Source organism: Bidens hawaiensis, unplaced genomic scaffold (genome assembly GCF_021521415.1).
Source record: "Bidens hawaiensis isolate Kalapana, Puna unplaced genomic scaffold, B.hawaiensis_p1.1 tig00022006_1, whole genome shotgun sequence".
Classification (NCBI taxonomy): Eukaryota; Viridiplantae; Streptophyta; class Magnoliopsida; order Asterales; family Asteraceae; genus Bidens; species Bidens hawaiensis.
In genome coordinates this window covers 112,296-133,300 of record NW_027493412.1, presented here as the reverse complement: position 1 = coordinate 133,300, position 21,005 = coordinate 112,296, and the positions used below count along the sequence as shown (strand labels likewise).

General features: G+C 35.3%; 2 protein-coding genes and 1 pseudogene across 2 annotated transcripts; 2 read left to right on the top strand and 1 right to left on the bottom strand.

Moving 5' to 3' along the window:
• Positions 1-3,055: 3,055 nt before the first annotated feature.
• Positions 3,056-7,222, top strand: LOC143564454 (inositol transporter 4-like). The gene is made up of 6 exons (XM_077051728.1): positions 3,056-3,188; positions 3,267-3,337; positions 4,506-4,841; positions 4,938-5,045; positions 5,801-6,412; positions 6,749-7,222. The coding sequence occupies exons 1-6, from the start codon at positions 3,056-3,058 to the stop codon at positions 7,220-7,222; spliced, it is 1,734 nt and encodes a 577-aa protein (XP_076907843.1).
• A 1,477-nt stretch (positions 7,223-8,699) lies between these two features.
• On the bottom strand, positions 8,700-11,967 carry LOC143564475 (subtilisin-like protease SBT5.4; annotated as a pseudogene).
• A 1,440-nt stretch (positions 11,968-13,407) lies between these two features.
• Positions 13,408-18,522, top strand: LOC143564453 (cytochrome b561 and DOMON domain-containing protein At5g47530-like). Its single transcript, XM_077051727.1, has 3 exons — positions 13,408-14,231; positions 14,400-14,654; positions 18,133-18,522. The coding sequence occupies exons 1-3, from the start codon at positions 13,599-13,601 to the stop codon at positions 18,451-18,453; spliced, it is 1,209 nt and encodes a 402-aa protein (XP_076907842.1). The 5' UTR covers positions 13,408-13,598; the 3' UTR covers positions 18,454-18,522.
• Positions 18,523-21,005: the final 2,483 nt, after the last annotated feature.

Sequence of the window (21,005 nt, the reverse complement as noted above, 5' to 3'; positions counted from 1 at the left end):
ATATATACTTACAGGTATGAGAACTCAATTAACTAAGAATTTAGATGACATATTATGATTGGCACGCACCATCCTTCAAATCTTTTGGAACAAAAACTGGTAGAGAAATGACTGAAAACTAATATTTATTTTACACTTTTAAAGTCATTACTATCATAAAAATAAAGCTCCCTTTTGATCAAAGGCATGTCATACAAAATCCTCATTTTCATGTGTCATTTGCACATCCAACATGACGGTCGAATGACACCAATTCACCAAACAGTGACCCAACTAAAATAAAATTCTAAAGCCAACAGCTTTCAATTTACAAATCATGAAAAATAAAGATCACTTTTGATCAAAGGTGGGCCCGCATATAAACAACAACTTATTATGCATTGCATAGTATCTGATACTCCTTTCTGTATGTTGTTTACATATCCAACAGGCAAGTTAAACCAAATTTGACCAACAAAAAAGTCAACGATTCTTAATAACACTGAACACAAAGTCAAATCAATTAACCCTTTTGAATCCAAGACAGATCCTCTTAACAAACACAAATATAAGAGATTAATAACTCTACCAAGAACAAAGCAAGTACATTAGCAACAGAATAATAATGTTTTCTAAAGAAACCCATAAATTAAAAACATTAAATTGGAAAAATTAACAATCTTTATCAAAAATTAAAGATTTTTTTCAAGAACGAAATTATTGAACGTACCTTTGACTTATTTGGGCATTTGAAACATACCCTTTTCATCTTGTGCTGTGAAATTAGCAACGAGATCAAATTGAGCAGTCAAAATGTGGTTGATTAATTAGAGGGAGTGAGAATGAGAAGAATAAAGACTAGGGTTCGTAGATGAATCCAAGGGGAGTGACGAGACGAACCAGATTCAGAGTAATGGAAGACATACATACAACACATTTGGTGTAAATTTGGGCCTTCAATTGGGCTTTTATTCGATGGGGTCAAACTGGGTCGGGTTATAAACCGGTATAGAAAGAAAATGCTCAAGCACATCAAACTGATTTGGTCCGGGTTATAAACCGGTTTGGGGCAATATCGGGTCGGTTTGGAACTAGTTTGCATCTTAAAAGCCCGAGCGGCTATACGAACCTACGAGCTGGGTTGGTTTGGAATTTGATTTGACCCAAATCAGTACCGGGTTGGTTTGGAAATTGGTTTGCATCTTCAAAGTCCAAACAAACCTATGAGCTGGGTCGGTTTGGAAATAGATTTGGCCCAAATTAGTTTACGGTTGTTATCGGGGTGGTTTAGAAATCGGTTTACCATGTTGGAACTTGTTTCCTTAACATCTCTATGTGGGACTAATAGGAAAAAAAAGTTGTGGATTCGGATCGGGTGTATTATTAGGCGATATCCAGCATGATTGCATTGAGGATATTGTTGATTACTTGAAACTTACGCGAAAGTTTTTCTTTTTTACTTTTGGCTTTCCTTGTACTTGGGTAATAGCATGTGTGATTTATCATATTTTGAATATATTATAGTTGTTATAATAATCGGGCACTTAACAAGTAAGAGGTCGTGTATAAGACACGTTTTATGATTTGATATGAGACTGATTACTTATGCACATCTCATTAACACCCTTATAAACAAATCCATATGAAAGTCAAATGTTCAGCCTCCAATAACTTAAAAAGAAATTTATTTAATAGAATAAGGGTAACGCATTCATTTATAACGTTCATTTTAATAAAATGGATAAATAGGTAACATTTATGTTTTAAAAAGGAAAACATGTAATTAAGTTTTAGGCTTAATACGTGATAAGCGATCTTAGAAAGAGGAAATATGTAAATGTCTCAATATAATAAGTTATGTTCAATATATTGGCGCTTAGGGCAAATGAATAATTTTTTTTTATTTTTATTTTTTTTTTGTTTAGGCCACCTCACTCCTCAATTGGAAGAGCCTCGTTGCCCACTCTGGTCAGACTATGTTGTCTTAACCAGACCAACACTGGCTTCAGAGTTTGGCATGGTAGTTCCTCCAGGAAATCATACCGCCGGCTACCACAAAAATAGAATTCTCTAGCGTAACACACTGTGGGATGAAACTCGGGTGAGCTCGGGATCCGAACTGACAACCTCACAAGGCCTAGCTCAAATCCTTCATTATCAATATCCACCCAAAGTGACACAAGTGGCGATCGAGCTTGTGTCTCTACTGAAAACCCAAACCTTCCTACCACTAAGCCACAAATGAGCGATGGGCAAATGAATAAATGATTAGTTGTAAACATTGAATAAGGGGGAGCTTTTATTTATTTTTATTTTACTGGAACCCCAAATTTCATTAAATTCAAGCCCGTAAGGTGCTAGAACCAAGCAAGACAGCAAATTCAATTACAAAGTGAAACTACACCAATCTTTTCACATATAATATTTTGAGGGGAGATCCGTTTCTGATCCAATAAAAACTTAACGATTTGACATTTGCCAATGTTTTGGATAAGCGAGCCGATTTGTTTTTAAAAACGACATTTTTCCTTATTTTCAAATGCACCGACATGCCGAAAAATGATCCCTTATATAACCTTATTTATGCGATGACCCAAGTTAACAAGTCACTAACCGAGAATGCATAGGCGGGAGGTAAATTGCATTAATTAAGGTTAGAACCAAACAAGAAGTAGAAGTCAAAGGATGTGAACTAGAACTTTACATTGAAGTTCGTCATCATAGTAACAATAAATTCATGCTGAAATTTATAGCAAACATATTCAATGCAAGTGTTATCCAACTCCTATTATTCAACTAATTTCCATGCTATAAATTCTGATGACTCACCAGCATTCATGAATGAGCCATAATTAAATCACTGTCCTATAGTCACCAGAGGAGAAGCAAAACAAGATCAAAAACAACAAATAGGTATTTGATCTTTCAATTCATACATTGAAGATTTATAGATTATGTTCTTTGTTCATCTTGCATGCATGCATCAGTAGTACTAGCAAATCTTGATATTGATTTGTTGATCATATGGTTTGCTTTTGTATCATTACAGAATATTGTTTGTAGAAGAAACTGGAATATGGAAGGAGGGGTTGTCAACCCGGATAAGACCGTGTTTTTGGAGTGTTTTAAGACCATTTGGCATACACCTTATATAATGTTGCTTGCTCTTACAGCAGGAATTGGAGGGCTATTATTTGGTTATGATACAGGTAAAGTTGATTTTTGTTAGTTGGGTTCTAATTTGTTTAATGGTTGAATATTTTTATTTATGGTTGAATCTTATTCAGGAGTTATTTCGGGCGCCTCTCTATATATTCGAGACGATTTTCAAGATGTCGAAAGGCATACGTGGTTGCAGGTAGCTAGATCATTGTATTCAGGCTCGTATGTGAAGCAATTGTTTTCTTTAAAGGGTATTGATCTTAAAATAAAAGTGTTCCAAAGGACTTTACAAAATGTTTATATGAGTTAGGGGTGATCATGGTCAAATCCAGCTGATCTGGTTCGGTTTTGTCAAAAATCAGTAACCAATGTTTAGTACGTTCTAATAAATGATAACCCAGCCCGGCCGAATTGAGTGGGGTTTACCAGTTTGACGGGTTAAGGGTCCGGTTTTGTTGGTTAGATGGTTGGAATTTGTTTATATTTTATTTCAAAACTGTTAATTCATTTTAAAATTTTAAAATGATAAAAGATGGTACATGATTATAACACATTATGATAGATATGCTTAATACATATTCCAAATACGAAAAATGAAATACAAATAATAAAGGTTAAACGGCCATGTTTGATTTCAATGAAAGCTCACAATAATAAAGAAAAAAATAAATACAATATTAATAATATCGATAAATGTTAATGATATTAAAGCTAGTAATTATAAAATTAACAAAGTTAATAATAGTAATAAAAACCCAAACAAAATATAAGAAGTTAATTTAGAACTTGTTTTCATATTTTCCAACAAGCCTATAAGGTTGAAAACATTCTTGATGATGTTAAAGTCTTAAGTTATTTGTCGATAAAAAATGTCTAGATATAGGATATAGATTGGTCAAAGTGGAAGTTTGATGCTGCGTTTAATTGTTGTTCTGTTGTTTGGCCAGCTTCTGTTTGCTCTTGCTAGCAAAGGTTTTTTCTAATAGAAAATTGATGTTGTATATAAAAAGTTTGGTATTATTTATATTTATTGGAAAATGATGAGAAATTTTCAACGCATTACCAAGGTTTTGTGCTTTTGTCGGTATATTGTCGTTAAATTAGGGGTTCATGTGCAGCTATTGTGTCCGAAATGCATTGGCGACACATTTTCCTCCTTTTCTGGTGGCGATTTAAATCTTCATTGGAGAAGCCAAATCTGCTTTGACATCCTATGCATCATATATACACTTAACCTTTTACTAATATGATATATAAGAAGTGTTATGCTACATCTTATAATGTCTATCACACATTATGATAGAAAAACCAAGTTAATAAGTCATTCTTCATGTTAAAGCCATGCATTTAATTTGAACTTGAAGGAAACCATAGTTAGCACGGCTGTAGCTGGAGCTATTGTTGGTGCCGCAATCGGTGGATGGATGAATGATAGATACGGTAGGAAAAAGACTATATTATGTGCTGACCTTTTGTTCGGTCTTGGTTCAATTACCATGGCTCTAGCTCCAAACCCATGGGTCATCATTCTTGGTAGACTTTTAGTTGGTTTGGGCGTTGGGCTCGTCTCCATCACATCACCATTGTACATATCTGAAGCTTCTCCTGCTCGAATAAGAGGAGCACTTGTTAGCACCAATGGTTTACTTCTTACGGGAGGACAGTTCTTATCCTACCTCATTAATCTAGCATTTTCTAAGGTAAATTAAACTCAGTCATGATGTTTATCAAGAGAACTTGTTTGTTTTTGTTTTGTTGTTGGATTGGTAATTTTTTTTATAATGAGTTTGATACAGACACAGGGAAATTGGCGTTGGATGCTTGGGATTGCGGGAGTTCCACCGATGGTGCAGTTTATCTTGATGTGCTTTCTACCTGAGTCACCAAGATGGTTGTATCGCCAGGTAGAGCTCATAATTTATTACATAACACAACACAACATGACACGACATGACTTGTGACACAATTGAACGAGCGTTTTGAGTAAATTAATGGGTTTGGGTCATAAAGGAGTTAGCAATGCTTGTTCATACCAACACTCTTTGTTAATTTGGCTCAATGCAACTATAAAAGAGAAACCTTTTGAAATAAATTTGAGATGATATTGAACGCAAAAACTATTATATGAAGCCCCTTTCATAGGACAAATCAAATTTGTGGTTGGAGTCAAATTTGGAAAACTGAAATTGACCTAAGTAATCAAACAGCTGACTAAATAAACACATAATTAATAAAATCAAAGAATCATATGTTTTTTGCAATTTAAAATAACTAGATTAAATTGCTAAAACCGGTGGAAAACAATATTTAAAAAGCGGGGCTTCATATGATATGTTTGGGTCGGAGGCTTGGGACAAGCTATCCATGATGGTTTGTCACATGATCCAGCCTGTTGAGACGTTTCCATCCATTATGGTCTGCATTCCCAAATGTAGCACAAGTTATATTGTTTTAAAGTTGTGTACCCTATACTAGCTCGTTTGATTTGTATAGTCGAACCAAATATGAGTTTGCTAGCTTTTGAGTTCTCCGTATCAAAATTCCACAAGTTATATTTATAGATAAACTGGAGTCTAAATTGTCACCTCTATTGAAACCTTCCAGCTTGATTAGTTTCCTGATCTATGTTTATGTGTCAATATGACATGCCTTTGATCAGAATAAGATAACCGAGGCACGCAATATACTCAAAAAAATTTATCCAACAAACGAAGTGGAGGAAGAAATGAAAGCTTTGCAATCATCTATCCAAACCGAAAAGGAAACTGAAGGATCCTTAGGAGACGGTATATTTTCAAAGATAAGAAGCGCATGGGCTAATAAGGTTGTTAGAAGAGGACTATATGCCGGTGTCACTGTTCAAGTTGCACAACAATTTGTTGGAATCAATACCGTCATGTACTACAGTCCCACCATTGTGCAACTTGCAGGATTTGCCTCTAACCGGACAGCATTAGCACTATCACTTGTGACCTCGGGCCTCAACTCGTTTGGTACCATGTTAAGTATGTTGTTTGTTGACAGGTTTGGAAGGCGGAAGCTGATTATTATCTCAATGCTTGGGATTATTACTTGCCTAGTGGCTTTATCAATTATGTTCTTTCAAGCTTCTGTTCATGCACCTCGTGTCGATATTATGGAGTCGAATCATTTTGGGGTTAACTATACATGTTCCGATTTTAAAACATCAACAAATCCATCATCATGGAACTGCTTGACTTGCTTAAGAGCAACCTCCAGTTGTGCTTTTTGTGCCAGTAACGAAAATATCGTAAGTTATAATCCTTTGGATATTTTATTTCATACCCTTTAGCATGTATAGATGATAATCGTTACATAACGCTAAATTATTAAGAAAAAAAGCCAAAAGAACAAAGTTAAGTCATATGATTTTTTAATAAATAATATTTTTATTGTGATTCAAACTAATTTGTTCGTATATGTTTTAATTAAATGTTATGTAATAAAAAACACTCAACTACAATAATCTATGCTTTGTCTAGCTTCCTCTAGAGATGATAGATAAAAGTGTCCATGTTTATACTTTATTTACAATTTTGTTAGTTTATACGGTGCTGATTATCTAATTAATATACCAAACGTACAGTATAATCCTGGGGCATGTTTGGCTGTGGACACCATCACACGAGCCGCTTGTCGAGCACAACATCGTACATGGTACACCTACGGTTGCCCAAGCAAGTTCGGGATTTTCACAGTTCTACTCCTCGGGCTATACATCTTATGCTACGCTCCTGGGATCGGGACAGTGCCTTGGATAGTGAATTCAGAGATATACCCGTTAAGATACCGGGGCACTGGTGGGGGGATTGCCGCTGTTTCAAACTGGGTTTCAAATTTAGTTATAAGTGAAACGTTTCTAACGTTAACTGAGACGTTAGGGTCTTCTGGTACGTTTCTGCTTTTTGCAGGGTTCTCGGCCGTGGGACTTGTGGCTATCTTTCTTCTCGTCCCGGAGACGAAAGGGCTGCAGCTTGAGGAGGTTGAGAAGATGCTTGAGAAAGGATATCGACCGAGGTTTTGGTGCACTGAAGACAAAGACATGAAGTCTGCTTCTTAGCTAGATTTATGGTTATGTTTCCATAAAGATCTAATATGTTTTAACTAATTAAGTTGTATTTTAGTTGTTTTTTTTCCCCTATAATTAGTCTTTTCTGAAACAGGCACGTTATGACCCAAGGTTGTAACTTGTACACATTCAGTTTAAGCCTTTAAGGTATCTTATAAGAGAAATCATTGTTAAATTATAATTTGTCATAATCAATATTCAAAAAAGTTCATAACTGTAGTAAGTAGGTCAATCTTTTATTAAAATAAATAATAAAATTTTTATAAATAATAATAATGATATTCTTGTTATTAGTGGGAAGTAGATTAGTACAAAACCGCATACAAAAATGAACAATACTAGAAAGAGTTAAAATTTTATATGAACGTGATGATCCGAACTATTATGTTGTACGAAAATTTTAAGAAAGCATTCATGTAGTATTCTTGATACGAGTTTTCAATATGATGAGCCTTCAACTTTGTTTTTAACTATAACAATAACAAACTATATGTTGATGGTTGTGAGGGAGTCATTCGTGTTCAACACATGTCTTTTAAAACGGATTTCTAGTCTCCACTCAGAGAACTTGTGTGTCTAGCTCCCAGGGTATGTCCCGGAGGACTCTAGCACCCAAAATTGAACCTTGAATCAAAAGCAAGAAGAAGAATGTTGGTGAATGCTTTGTGTTTTGCAAGTGTACGTTGTTTTGTGTGTTTAGATACTAAGGAACCCTTAGTATTTGTGAGGAACCAAACTTAAACATACTTTCAAGACTGTTATCACAAAGATGGAGCATGCTTCAAAAACTAAAAAGAAGTAATAAATTGTATTTTTATTTTCATATATTTTTCAGCAATCCCTCACATGTAAAAATTAAAATTTATTTTACACTCCCCACATAAACGGATACTGATCCACACTCTCTGTATCAAGATACAATTTTTAACTCTGTATCAGGATACAATTTTTAACGCTTAAATATTGCATGAAATTATAGGTGCACCTTTGAACCCTCCTTTAAAATAAATAAATAAACTCTCTCTTAGGTTAGTATACATGAGATGTCAATATAATTTGGAAATATGTTAAATGAATTAGAATTTCAATGAAATGGAACACCATATAAGATGTCAAAAGTAAATTAGAAAGAGTTGAAGACTAACTCAACATATTGTGAGATTGCATGAAATTGTTCTTCAATCTTCCATGCTCTGTTTGATCATAAATGGATAAATTTTTATATTTTCAGTTTCTTCAAATAAATCAATAGATTATCATCTCACATAAGTGAAAACAAAAGGCAATGGTTTTTAAAAAAATAAACACTAAATCACATTCCATAAAAGTAACATAATTAATAATGTTCCCCACAAAATTCATAATTTTCCAATTAAGTAGTTGTAAACCAAATTCAAAACTAAAAAACTAGTGAATAAGTAGCAATGAATTACTTATGCTTATTAATTATCAACTACTAACATATGGTTTAGGCTACAGAAACCACAATGGGGCTCTTCACATGGTATTGCTTACCATTAGACCATGTTAGCTCCCCAAAAACATGATCACTAATTTCACTTGTGTCATCAGCTTTCATTGTCAACTCAAATTTCTGTTCTTCACCCTTCTGCCCAAATGCAAGAGTCCTTGGCTTCACCTCCACTGATATCCCAGCAGGGCTCTTAACACTAACTGTATATTTTCCAGGTGGGCCCACATTCGTCAATCTTCTTGTGACGGTGGCAGTACCGTTAAGTTGATGGACAGTTATGGAAGGGTAGTTGAAGTCTAAGATGCTGCTCTTTTTAGGACATTGGTAAGGCTGATCAGAAAACTTCCGAATCATGGCGCTGTTGTATCCTCTAGTGCACAAGAAGTCAAGATAATCATTTGCAGTTAAGTTATAAACGAGACCAGGATCCATTGCACGATTAGGATCAATATGTCCAGCACCACGACTAAACGGGCTTGCCTCATTATTGGTTTCATCCAACATTGGTTTCCCTGTGTTGTCTTTTGTATATGCTGTGCAAAGATAGCACGAGATATTAATCAGTTGTTGAACTAGCATAATAGGCATTTGTTGCTATGCTTATTATTATATTATTGCTATGTTTAGAAAATATTTATAGACTCATTCCATCTATATATATAGTTTATTAATAATATTGTTAAGTTTACCAGTGGTCATGATGGCGGATTTGATGGCAGCAGGGCTCCAGTCAGGGTGAATACTTTTGAGGAGACCAACAACTCCAGCAACATGTGGGCAAGACATTGAAGTGCCTGATAGTATGCTATATGGAAATACTGGTTCGGGATCATCGGAGAATGCTGCAATGATATCCACTCCAGGCGCGGTAATATCGGGCTATAGATTTCATAAAATTAAAGTTATTATTTTTAAGTTAATAACATGCAAACCAAAATATTAATTGGAAAAACAAAAACCTTAAGAATCTCTGGTGTGATTGAATTTGGGCCCCTGGAAGAGAACCAAGCCAAAGATGGAGCAGGCTTTATGCCCATGACAACTTTAGTAGGGGTTATGTAGCCCAATGGTTCACTACATCAATATAACATATCATGTCAGCAATATAATGAATAATTAAAATTATTATGTTTTAATTAATACAACATATCATAAGGTTGGGTTGATTGTAGTTACTAGGTGGAGTTGAGATAGGCATAGAGACGAATCGCGTCTGTATATGTGATGCGAGTTGCTGGAAGCACATAAGGATTAGTTAGTATCGCATCGCCATTGTCTACATCATTGCAGATAATCATGCCTGCAGCACCAGCAAGTGCGGCTTCTTTACCCTTATCATTGCTTCCGGCTAAGCACACCACGATTTTCCCTCGAACCTTCTTTGGGTCAAGCGCACCTGGAGCGCAAAACATTCTACACATACACATATTCACACAATCAATATATAATAATATACGAAACCAAGACAAACCAAATAAAATATTTCAATAAAATAAAAATACTTACGCGTCCAGCATTGTTGCGTTTTCGGCTATAGCATTTGCAGCATTAATTAGAGGATAAAATCCAGAATGTGGCAAGGGTTTGGACACACTTAATCCCTATTATTATTGTAAATACACAACAGAGAAAAAGTAGATGCCAGTTAATAGCTCAAATGGGAAACAAGCTAATTGATAAACTAATTAATAAGAGTGTGGATGTTTGAACCTTAAACTTAAGCCCACTAGCAAGATGAACAAAGGATTGAAACTCGCGGTCAATCGTGCTAGCCCCAACGGTTACAACCCAAGGGGCCACATTGGTGACTGATCCAGGTGTGGACCCATTATTCCCTGCAGAAAACACAACAGTGATACCTTTCTTGACAGCATGGAATGAAGCAATGGCTAGACCATCATTCATGTAATCAGTAGGGGTGCCACCAAGAGATACCGAAATCACATCAACGCCGTCATGAATGGCTGATTCAAACCCTTTGACTATATCTGCATCATCGCATTCAGCTCCAAAAAAGGAGGGTGGCCAGCAGACTTTGTAAGCTGCCACTTGCGCTCGTGGTGAACCGCCTTAGCGATTCCATTTCCGATTCCGTTAATACTGACTCCTGGAACAAAGTTACCACCTGCAGTAGATAATGTATGGCTACCATGCCCTTCATGATCAAGGGCATTGCTCATTGAAGGATCCAAATTTCCATATGAGGCTTGATAACCTTTGTTGTAGTATACTAGTATTTGACACCAATTAGTTTACTGCCAACATCATCAATAAATAAACAAAAATTGTATTACTATTGGTATATATTAATTAAACAGACAAGAACAAAGAAGTAATATGCTTACTTGTTGCAAGGAACTAAGGTTCCATTCTCACATTCACCCTTCCACCTAGATGGAATGGGTCCATAACCACTGTCATTGAAGCTTTTCGATTCGGGCCAAACACCTTAAATATGACAAAGTTATAAAGTAAAATTAAATTAGAAAATTGAAATATAACACTCAAAACTGTTCATTAGTAGAGCACAAAACATGTTACCAGTGTCAAGATTGGCAATGATGATATTTTCACCAAATCTTGCTTTCCTCCATAAAGAAGACGAACCGATGAAACCATTGTTTTCAAGATTCATGAAATCCCAAGACCGGGTAGTGTGTAAGTTTCGCCCTTTAGTCTGGATCACGGTCACCACGTCCGGATGCTCTAAATGACATAAATGTGATAAAAGTATAGAATTCTAAATTAAAGATTTCCATGCTACATATTGATATTATAGCCAGATTGTTAAAAGATAATAACAAACCTGCAATTTTCGCAGCATCTTCTTCGTCCAAAAGCGCAGCAAAGCCGTTAAACTGCTTATTGTATGAGTAAATCATGGCCTCATCAACCCTCTCTTTGCTGTTTCAAAACATAATTAAGAAAAGATAAGTACAAAGTAAACTTATTATGTTTTGTTTTTGTATACAGATCACTAATTACCTCCCTAATATCGAACCAAGAAACTCGAAGTGAGCATCTTCAACCTTAGATGCTTCAAATTCATGATCTAATGCTCCAAAGTAGACTATATAAGACTGAGAAAATCCGAAAAATTATATAAAAAAATTATTTACAGAAAAAGAAAAGAAAAATATGCATGCATGAATGCTGCTTTAAGTTGTGAAAAGTTAACCTTTTTGCTTTTGATTGCCAAAGAAGATGACTGCAATACACATGCAGTGATGAAGATGGCAATAAGAACTCTAAGCAACTTCATGTTGGCAATGAAGTTTTGATTAAGGTTAATGTATATATTTATAGTCTTTGGAATATTAGTAGAAGTAGGACTCGTGATTAAGAGCTTTATCCAGTTATTGAAGATATTATAAATAATAGTTAATTATCACGTTAATCCAAATGGGATTGGAATCATATGTGCGTTCGAATTTCAATTTTGAAGATAAATAATAGTTAATACGTACTGCCATACGTATAAATTATAAATTTTGAATAAATTACAACATGCTAATTATTTAATTAAGTGGATAATTAAGTGAGGAGGAGCTAATTAGATTAATATAATGTTATTGAGTTTTTAGGATATATTTGTTATGTAGAAGTAGAACTTCGTTTTTTTTTTATTTAGTCATGTATTTTTTATATTAGAGGTTTTAATTATGTTTAACTTGTTTGAGATCCGTGTATTACACTGGTAATTCATTAAAATACATTATTTAATAATAATCGATATACAAAATATAAAAACCTATCAAACATTGTTAATACACAGTCTTTGTATATTTATAACGTACAATTTTAAAATAAATAATACATGTTTATTTTCTGGAGGGTTTTTTCAATTTTTAACACAAATTAAATAAACTGAAAAGCAAAAAAACCCTTAAAATATTTATCAATACACTTTCTTAAAAAATATGTTTATTACACGAGTTTTAAAGTCAGTCCAGTAATAATAAAAAAGTATGCGTAAACACTCATTACAATTTTTATGTTGTGTGATATAACACTTCATTTACATTTCTTTAATAATGTGTTATTCCTCTGATATTTCTAATATAAGTAGCACATCACCTTAATTCGGTTTTATAATAACTAGTTGCTTTTAACTCGAGCGTTGCGGCGGGAATTCGATCGGTATTGGTTTAACTCACGCGTTACGACGGGGACGTGAAGGGAACTCTATCGGTATCTGTTAAACCGCACGATGCAGCAAAGACGTCATGGAATTCGATTGGTATTGGTTAAGTTCTATTTAAACTTTAAAAACTGTTAAACTCAGGGACTAAAGTTACCAAATGGGTAAAGTTGTAAAAAACAAAAAAGAAAATAATTAAATAAATAAAAAGGAGGGGAGCAAATGAGATACAGACACCAATATCAAGAACTAACAGGCACACCAGCCAAACCATTCAATTAGTTTTATTCTAGATCCATATAAATTTGATTTTTGGGCTCGGGTCAAACATATTTATTAAACAACCCTAGTTTAATTTTAAACTCAAGTCGATTCAAGTTTTTAGCAAGTCAATATCGAGTACCTCACAAACAACTCAATTCATTAACTCCATAGGCGAAACTAGTCTAATGATAAACATGAATACCTAGAGGTTGGCATTGGATATACATATACGGTTGTTGTGATTGTGTTTCAAATACAAGCAAACAAACACCTTTTCTACTCATCAATCAGACTATCAAACTCTCACCAAATTAACAAATGTCACATAAATAGAACCTTCCTTACCAAACTAACCTAACACATTACCTCACCAACTTCAACTCACTTGCCTATAATTACATTACTACAACTCTTTCTCCATCATATATACTTTCCTCATAACCAAGGTTTCTGTTTTGGGTGTGGGTGTATATGTTTTGATCAAAAAAATGAATCAATTTCCCATGAGATTTGGATTAAGAAGGGTAATTTTGTCATTTACTATAATTATAACTTTGTTTACATCATCATTTTCTCAAACATGCTCAAACTATGCATTTGCAAGTAACAAAATATTCAGTGCTTGCAATGACCTTCCAGTTTTAAACTCTTTTCTCCATTACACATACAATCAGTCTTCCAAAACCCTCAAAATCGCGTACCGGCACAGGAATGTGGGTTCTTCTCGGTGTGTCGCATGGGCCATCAATCCAACTTCTCAAGGCATGGCTGGCTCACAAGCCCTTGTGGCATTCCAGCAGTCTAATGGTAAGATGAAGGTTTGCACTTCACCCGTTACAGGTACTACCACAAAGTTGCAACAAGGTGAGCTGAGTTTCCCGGTTTCTGACTTATCGGCTACATATTCGAATAATGAGATAATTATTTTTGCCACTTTGGAGATACAAACTATGAGCACTAAAATGAATCAAGTTTGGCAAGATGGTCATGTTACAAATAATGTCCCTATGCCTCATGCTACCTCTGGTGATAATATTAAGTCCATGGGTACACTAAATGTCATTTCAGGCCAATATGGGAGCGCAGCAGGAGCAGGAAGCATAAAAACCATGAAAAGAAATGTGAGTTCAAAAAGTTTTTTAAGTTTTTCTTCTGGATATATATGTTTATACAAATACACACATATTATAAACATCTCTTTACATATGTTAAACCATGAGATACAACAAATATTCAAATGCTCATGTTGTTATGATGATGATGATTAACTTGATTTGTAACTGATGCAGATTCACGGTATCCTAAATGCAATAAGCTGGGGGATCATGATGCCTCTCGGCGCTATGACGGCGAGATATATCAGGGTCTTTGAATCCCTAGACCCTGCATGGTTCTACCTGCATGTGACTTGCCAAACTTCTGCATACATCATTGGAATGGCTGGTTGGGCTACCGGAATCCGGCTAGGAGGTCAGTCTTCGGGCATCCAGTTTACCTCTCATAGAATCATCGGCATCATCCTCTTTTGTGTGGCCACTCTTCAGGTACCACCTCTAGATATACATGTACATTGCTAACCCACGAAGCTTATGTTAGACGTAATTTCCATTGGGCTGACTCATCGAGCCTATGATGAGTTGGTGTCTTGTTTATCAAGTTGAGCACGTGAAGTGGTTTACATGGAATAAATTACTTGGTGAACAAGTCGAGCAAATGACTTGGACAACAAGGAATTTATTATCAATTATTATTTAGATTTGTTTTTACCAATTAGTATTTGAGTATGATTATGATTTTTGTATTCTAATCTAGTTGGGTTTTCTAATCTAAATTAGTATATATACCCGTGCTTGTGGGTTATATCATTAAGTAGAAAAGTGTATGTATTGTAATTTTCGAGCTAATGAAAATTATAGTGATCGAGCTTATGATCTAAATTCATTTTTGTGTTTATCGATCCTGGCCACCAAACTTTAATTGGTATCAGAGCAAGGATCGAATAACCCTAAGATCGCTGGAGGAGCAGACCAAGAACAACCGGGTTTGTATTCGAGCGGCGAGACGAGGGTTGAAGATCGAACAGAAGGGATTTGTTCGGGTCTGTGTAGTTCCAGCAGGTTTTGCGGGCTCCTGTTCAAGTACGGCAGGTGCGGGATTTGTTGTTCAAGAACGTGAGCGGTTTCTGGTCGAACAAGAACTGATACGTCGGAGCAGCGGCGTAAGTGCGGCAGACAGGAGTAGGTTGTTTGTGCGGCGACAACTCGAAACAAGTTGGTTTACGATCGGGGTGTTGCAAGGAATTATCCAAATTGAACCAAGGGTTGTTAGGTTTCGGCTTTACGGCAGGCTAAGGATCATCCGTCCGGCGCGAGATTAAAAGTTCTTTATTTGTGGTTTTCAATTGAAGTGGGGTAAGTGTCACAAAAGTCAAGTATTTGGAGTTTTGTGGACAAGATTGTAGCGTATTAATTGAACACTGGAAACACAAAAGTCAAAGCTCTCAAAAGGAATTGTTTTGCAAAGTGTTGGCTACGAAAGAGAAGGTAGAATATTTTTGAAGGCACAATATGTTGGGGCTGAGCGAGTCCAAAAGACTCGATTTCTAACGCCGAAAGTGAATTTGAGAAACTCAAGATGGCGGAAAACAAGACTGTTGATCAGTTTGCAGGAAATATAACCGGTATGGTTTCAAAGGCAACGGGTCTTGGTTACGTATTCGAGAAACATGTTTTGGTGAAGAAGTTACTCGACGCGGTTCTAGACAAATACTTCAATTTGGTTGCCTCAATCAAGCAAACTGTTGATCTCGATAGTATGAGGTTTGAAGATGTTGTTGGAAGACTTAAGGCGTTTGAGGAACGTTTACGAGGGCGAGAGCTCGCTTCTGAGTCTCAAAGTCAGTTACTTTTCAATCGATCAGAAGGTAGTTACAAAGGTAAATCGTATGATCAGTCTGGTAGCCAAGGTAGAGGTGGGCCGAGTTCATGGGAACATGGAAGAGGTCGGGAAACCGGAGGACAATGATCGTACCAAACCGAAGGACGGGTAAGAGAAAGGAAAGATCACTCCCAGATTAAGTGTTTTCGGTGTGATGAGATGGGACACTTCGCGTCCTCGTGTCCGGAACGAAGACGAGCAAACCAGGAAGCAAATCTGGTTGAAACGAAAGAACAAGCCGATAGTGATCCGGTTGGTTATTTAAATCTTCACGTGACGGTTTACTTAAACGAAGAAAGAGTTAACTCGAAAAGGCTTAAAGCCGAGAAAGTGGAAGAAGGCACTTGGTATCTCGACAACGGAGCATCGAACCACATGACAGATAACCAGTCGTATTTTTCCTAACTTAACAAAAATATAACGGGTAAGGTAAAATTCGGAGACGGGTCGTGTATTGATATATGCGGTAAAAGGAAGATTTTATTAAAATCGAAAACCGAAGATGATCGGGTTTTATTCGATGTTTATTTTATACCAAGTTTGAAAGATAATATAACAAGTCTCGATCAAGCAACGGAGAACGGGTGTGATGTTCGTATGAAGGAGAATTATTTGCTCTTCTATGATGATGAGGGTAAGCTTATGATGAAGGCGTTTCGAACGAGAAACCGGTTATACACGATTAAATTAACAGTGGGAGTTCCGGGTTATGTTAAGAAATCCACGCCGATTCAGAAAAAGTTAAACGATTCGGGAACAAAAGATGATCAAGGAAAACTGTTGTTCGCTCGATTAGATGACAAGAATCGCAACCAAAGGAGTGGTTATGCGAGCTCATGCGGCCGAGGGAATGGTCAAGGACATGGTCATGGAAGTTGTCGAGTTTGGGAGAGCCGAAAGAACAAAGTCATGGATCAAGAGAAGTTCCAAGGGGTGAAGACCAAGATGATGAGGACCAATATGGTTGTGAAAGCCGAGAAGGTCAAGATCGTGGGTCAAATCAAAAGGAACAAAAGAGACGTGTTCGAGGTTAAAGGTCTACTTATTCCAGTTCGAAAATTAAGGGGGTGATTGTTAGACGTAATTTCCGTTGGGCTGACTCATCGAGCCTATGATGAGTTGGTGTCTTGTTTATCAAGTTGAGCACGTGACTTGGTTTACATGGAATAAATTACTTGGTGAACAAGTCGAGCAAATTACTTGGACAACAAGGAATTTATTATTAATTATTATTTAGATTATTTTTTACCAATTAGTATTTAAGTATGATTATGATTTTTGTATTCTAGTCTAGTTGGGTTTCTAGCTCCGTATGCTGTGGACCTTGTGAACAGAGTTCAGAAAGTCGAGCAAAGTAATTTGTCGGCCCATAAGAGCCAAAACTTTGTTTTTTGTATAATTGGATTTGCTATCCAAAAGGGGGTTGCGGCGCAACTTGTTGCCCGCTTACCTGTCACTTCATTGTAAATCGTTTGGTTGTTTTTTAATGGTTATTAGTATATATACCCGAGCTTGTGGGTTATATCATTAAGTAGAATAGTTTATGTATTGTAATTTTTGAGCTAATAAAAATTATAGAGATCGAGCTTATGATCTAAATTCGTTTTTATGTTTATCGATCTTGGTCACCAAACTTCAGCTTATGGTTACTAAAAAGTATAAATAACTAAGAGTCACGTTTTGAAAATTCTTTGGTCAACTAGACCCGTGGGCAAAAGAACATAAAATTTTAAGTTAATAAAACATTGCATGACAAATATTTAATCTAACTTATGTCAAATATTTGAAATTGACAACTTGTAATTTAATATCTAAATTAAAAACGTTAATAAACGCGTAAACTAGAAAGTAAACGATTTACTCGTTTTTACACTAGAATCGAAAGATTGGAAATTGCAAAAGTTGAGGAGAAATATTTAATGATGAACTAAAATTATACTCGTTTTATGTCGAGCTTCTTTTTCCCCGTTTTCCCCTCTCTGCCTGATCCAAAAGATCAGTTGGCTAACTCTTGGATCAGAACTTAACCCGCCCATACTTAAAAAAGGGTTCAAATTCAAGGTTTGATGGGTTGTACGTGTGTAGGTAATCGCGTTGCTTGTAAGGCCAAGGAAGGATCACAACTATCGAATTTATTGGAACATCTACCACCATTCACTTGGCTATGGTATCATCATTTTAGGAATCATCAACATATTCAAAGGCTTTGATATTTTACAGCCCCAAAAGAAATGGAAGAGATCTTATAGTGGCATTATCATAATGTTAGCCATTATTGCAATGGTATTAGAAGCTTACACATGGTTTGTGGTTTTAAGGAGGAAGAAAGCTACAAAATCGGAAAAGATGACTAACGGTAGCAATGGCCAAAATGGATATGGCATGGCGACTAATGTTCGAGATTGACTCGATCACCTTTCGATTACTTATGATTTTGATCGAACTTTTATATAGCAATTGGATTTTAGTAATTAGAGCTATTAATCAGTGGGCGATAATAATCTATGCTTATAATGTGATCGATGACACTTCTAACTTTCATTTATGTCATTTCAAAAACAATTTGCATCATTCTGATTGCGGCAAAAATCAGTAAATTGTTTTGAGTATTATTGTTCACATTGTAAGTATGGATTATTATCGGCCTATGTTTATCGTTTAGATTATTAAAATCCAGTTTGTCATGCTAAGTAATTAGATCACTTTTTTTCTAGTATATTCTTTCGATGTCTTTTAGGATTCATTGAATGGTATATTCGTATTGTACTGATCAGAGGTACATGTATATCTGTAATGATGTGTTGAGTTTAGACTTAGTTTTAATTCATATGTATACTCTCTCTGTTATACACGAGTGGTGTTTGGTGTAAGAATTCTTCAATTTCGTTCGCATTAATTAATATCACTAGACGAATGGAAACTGTTTGTTAGAATAGTGCTTTCTTTGCCCCACGCGAAGATCTTAACATTATTGGTGAGTTTGAAGTTGCTATCAAAAGCCTTTCAAAAAAAAGTTGCTATCAAAAATACCAATCACACTCAAGTTGATATTATTTCTCTTTGTATAAAACTCAAGACTAATTTAAAAGAATGACAGTTTGTCATAGAACATTAGTTACTTGTTATTTTGTTAACATATTTCTCCAACTTTATAATTTTTATTATTATCAGTTAAATAACTTTTAGACTAAGTTACAATTTTTGTTCTAATAGCAATGCAAGTTATTGAATGGGTCATTTAACGAATTGACTTTCACTAATTGTTCTGTATATGAAAGTTGTCAACTTTATTTTTCTCCCTTTTAGAATAACTTCCATTCAATTTATCAGTTAATTGCTTTTTGTGACAGAATGTGAGAGCTATTTCATTCCCTTATTATTAATATATAATAATTTTAATGTAAAGGGCATCCGATAAAAGTCATTTTTTTAAAAGATTTTGTCCATAAGTCTCATAATATAAAGAAAAAAAACTACATGTAGTCTAATTTTTTTTATTATTAATATTATTATTGTTATTATTAACATCATTATTGCTATTATTATATACATAAGATAAAAAGCAAATGGCGGTGCCACAAATTGCCTTTTCAGATTGCTTTAAAGAAATAATTCTAGGCAATTGTTATGTTTGGAAGGTTGGTCTGGTGGTTTCTTGAAGCTTTTGAATGCTTTGGCTTGCTTTCTATCGAGTCCAGCTTTGAAATTTGATTCTTTTTTAGTATGGTTTTTTTTTAAGTAGATATTGGTGGGTCAGTGTATTCTAAAAGGTTTTCTTGTCAAAGTTTTCCTGATATGTGTATGCCAACTGTCATCTACCTTTTTTAAGTTCTATATGTTGCTTAATTTTCCTATTACATATGCTCGAACATATATTGTAGCCTTCATCCGGTAAGTTTAAATTTGACCTGTATATTTGACTTGTTTTAGGTTTTATGTCGTCTGATTATTTGAATTGTGCCTATTGTCTGTTTCTTTGTATTTTTGTCTTCCAATATTAATAGGTGAGGTGTTTAGCTTTGGGATAATTTCAAAAGGCTAGGGTTTTTATAAAATAAATAAGAAGTTTGGTGACACTTGAGCTCCTATTGGACCAAGTAGCGCCACATCATTGAATCACCCCATCTTCAAGTTTTTCTTATTTCGGTTTTAATTTTGGTATCGTAATGAATGTAATCGAAATCGACTGAATTCGCATTGACTCACCGTTTCAACATTCGGGACCGACAACGTTCAGGTTTTACCAACGCCTAGGTATTATCAGTCGAATAACCGCCATCTTAAATATTTTAATCTTTTTATATGTTAACTTGACAAACTTATTTTTTTAAAGTTTTGATGCTTGGATTTTACCAACATTGTTTATACGGTAACGAACGTAACCGAGGTTGACGAAATTCGGCTCGACTCGCCGTCGTAACGCTCGGGTTTCAACGTCCGGCATTTGCCGACCGAATAATCTTCGTCTTAATATATTAATTTTTCTATACGTTAATTTTATGACTTTATTTTTTGGTGTTTAATTCTAGTATCGTCACGAACTAAGTCCGATCCCGAGCGAATACGAGTCTACTCGTCTCTGCAACGTATAGGTTTTACCAACATTCGGGCTTTACCTACCGAATAAACATTGTTTTAAATTTGTTATGAGCGAATACGCGTCGTCTCGCCACTGCAACGCTCGGATTTTACCAACATCCGGGCTTTACCTACCGCTGCTACTGTTTTCTGTGGCACAGATTAGTTTTTTTTTTTTTTTTAATTTAGTGTTGGTATCTTAACAAACTTAACTTATATCAATCGAATCGACATCAGTGCACCACTGTGACATTCGTCAATTTCGGGTCTTGTTTGTATTCGTTTTTGTATTTGTTTATTATGTAAACCGACCCGATTTGTAAATCGAAGCTTATGTTATAATCAAAATGATGGATTTATGTTACAATATTGTTTCACAC

What these genes read in the sequence shown, in the direction of transcription:
- LOC143564454 (XM_077051728.1), top strand. Translation starts at nt 3,056, where the DNA reads ATGGAAGGAGGGGTTGTCAACCCGGATAAGACCGTGTTTTTGGAGTGT. An exon ending in ATTATTTGGTTATGATACAG is followed by an intron (nt 3,189 to 3,266) that starts GTAAAGTTGATT and finishes AATCTTATTCAG; the next exon opens with GAGTTATTTCGGGCGCCTCT. An exon ending in TTAATCTAGCATTTTCTAAG is followed by an intron (nt 4,842 to 4,937) that starts GTAAATTAAACT and finishes AGTTTGATACAG; the next exon opens with ACACAGGGAAATTGGCGTTG.
- LOC143564453 (XM_077051727.1), top strand. Translation starts at nt 13,599, where the DNA reads ATGAATCAATTTCCCATGAGATTTGGATTAAGAAGGGTAATTTTGTCA. An exon ending in TAAAAACCATGAAAAGAAAT is followed by an intron (nt 14,232 to 14,399) that starts GTGAGTTCAAAA and finishes TAACTGATGCAG; the next exon opens with ATTCACGGTATCCTAAATGC. An exon ending in TTTGTGTGGCCACTCTTCAG is followed by an intron (nt 14,655 to 18,132) that starts GTACCACCTCTA and finishes GTACGTGTGTAG; the next exon opens with GTAATCGCGTTGCTTGTAAG.